Source organism: Tarenaya hassleriana, unplaced genomic scaffold, assembly GCF_000463585.1.
Source record: "Tarenaya hassleriana unplaced genomic scaffold, ASM46358v1 Cleome2554, whole genome shotgun sequence".
NCBI lineage: Eukaryota > Viridiplantae > Streptophyta > Magnoliopsida > Brassicales > Cleomaceae > Tarenaya > Tarenaya hassleriana.
This window is the reverse complement of record NW_010965825.1, coordinates 1-1064: the sequence shown is the minus strand read 5'-3', so window position 1 is coordinate 1064 and position 1064 is coordinate 1. Positions and strand designations below refer to the sequence as shown.

The 1064-nt window shown below is 51.6% G+C and overlaps 1 protein-coding gene across 1 annotated transcript; it reads right to left on the bottom strand.

The window, feature by feature from the left end:
• Position 1: 1 nt before the first annotated feature.
• LOC104816718 (probable F-box protein At4g22030) lies at positions 2-1054 on the bottom strand (the record flags this gene model as incomplete). Its single annotated transcript, XM_010545646.1, has 1 exon — positions 2-1054. A coding segment is annotated over one exon (1053 nt), but the record flags the coding sequence as incomplete, so codon positions are not given.
• Between the last annotated feature and the right edge of the window lie 10 nt (positions 1055-1064).

Sequence of the window (1064 nt, the reverse complement as noted above, 5' to 3'; positions counted from 1 at the left end):
ACTAGAAAAGCTTGCTCGCGAACTCATCAATGGCGGATCCTTCAACACGAGAGGAACCCGATTTTCTCGCGAGATCTCTCAGCTCAGACAAGCTCCTCCCGAGCTTCAACGCGATCTTCGTCTCGAACACTTCGCCGTTCTCTCTCTTCCCCGTTTCAGATTCTCCGATGGTGGATCTGATCGAATCTTCCAGCTCAGAAAAGAATCCGGCACTGTTTCTGTACATCTCAAACACCATCCCCACTTGGCCACCATGCTCTAACGCGTTCACCGCCGATCCTAACGCAGCTAACGTCGTGGCTGCAACTCCTGCCCAACACGAACCGTGACCGATAAAAGCTGAGGCTATGGCGGAAACTCCGGTCAAAACCGGTCCGGACATGGCCAAGACCCGGTTTAGCCTCAACGCTTTGTCACCAAGGTTCTTGTATTCCTCCGAATCTCTCCTCTTCACCACCTCCATCACCTCTTCCATCTCCATCTCCAGCTCTTTACTCCATCCATTTTCTATCTTTGATCGATTTACAGAGCGGGTTTGGGCCTTTTTTCGATTGTTTTGAGGCCACCAGATGGAGGGTTTGAACTCTTTCGGGAATTTCTCGAGCATTGCTCCGAGGAGGGGAAGAGGGTAAGCTCTGTCTATACACAGCACTCTCTCCATCGCTTCCTTCACTTCATCTTCTCCAACTTCTGTCTCTTCTCTCATCAGAACGCTCTCGATTCTGAATCTGAGCTGAGTGAAAAGCCTCGTGGCGTTACGCTGTTCTTCCACCAGCTGAGATGGCTGAATCTTGTTCATCATGGCGACCATACTCGTAGCCGAGGCCAACAAAACCGTCGAAGCCATTTTCATGGCCATGACAGAATCTCCTCCTCCGCCGGACGCCATTCCCGCCATTAAAGCGCCTGTCAGAGTGATGGTGTTGATGGAACCGAGCATGAGGGAGTTCCAGTTGTTGCGTTGCTCTCCGATGTTTCTGTGCATCTCTATCCTGTCTATAACTTCCTCCAGCACCGCGTAAAGGCGCGACCTTTGGACAGAATCAGAGGCTCTCCCCGGTTTC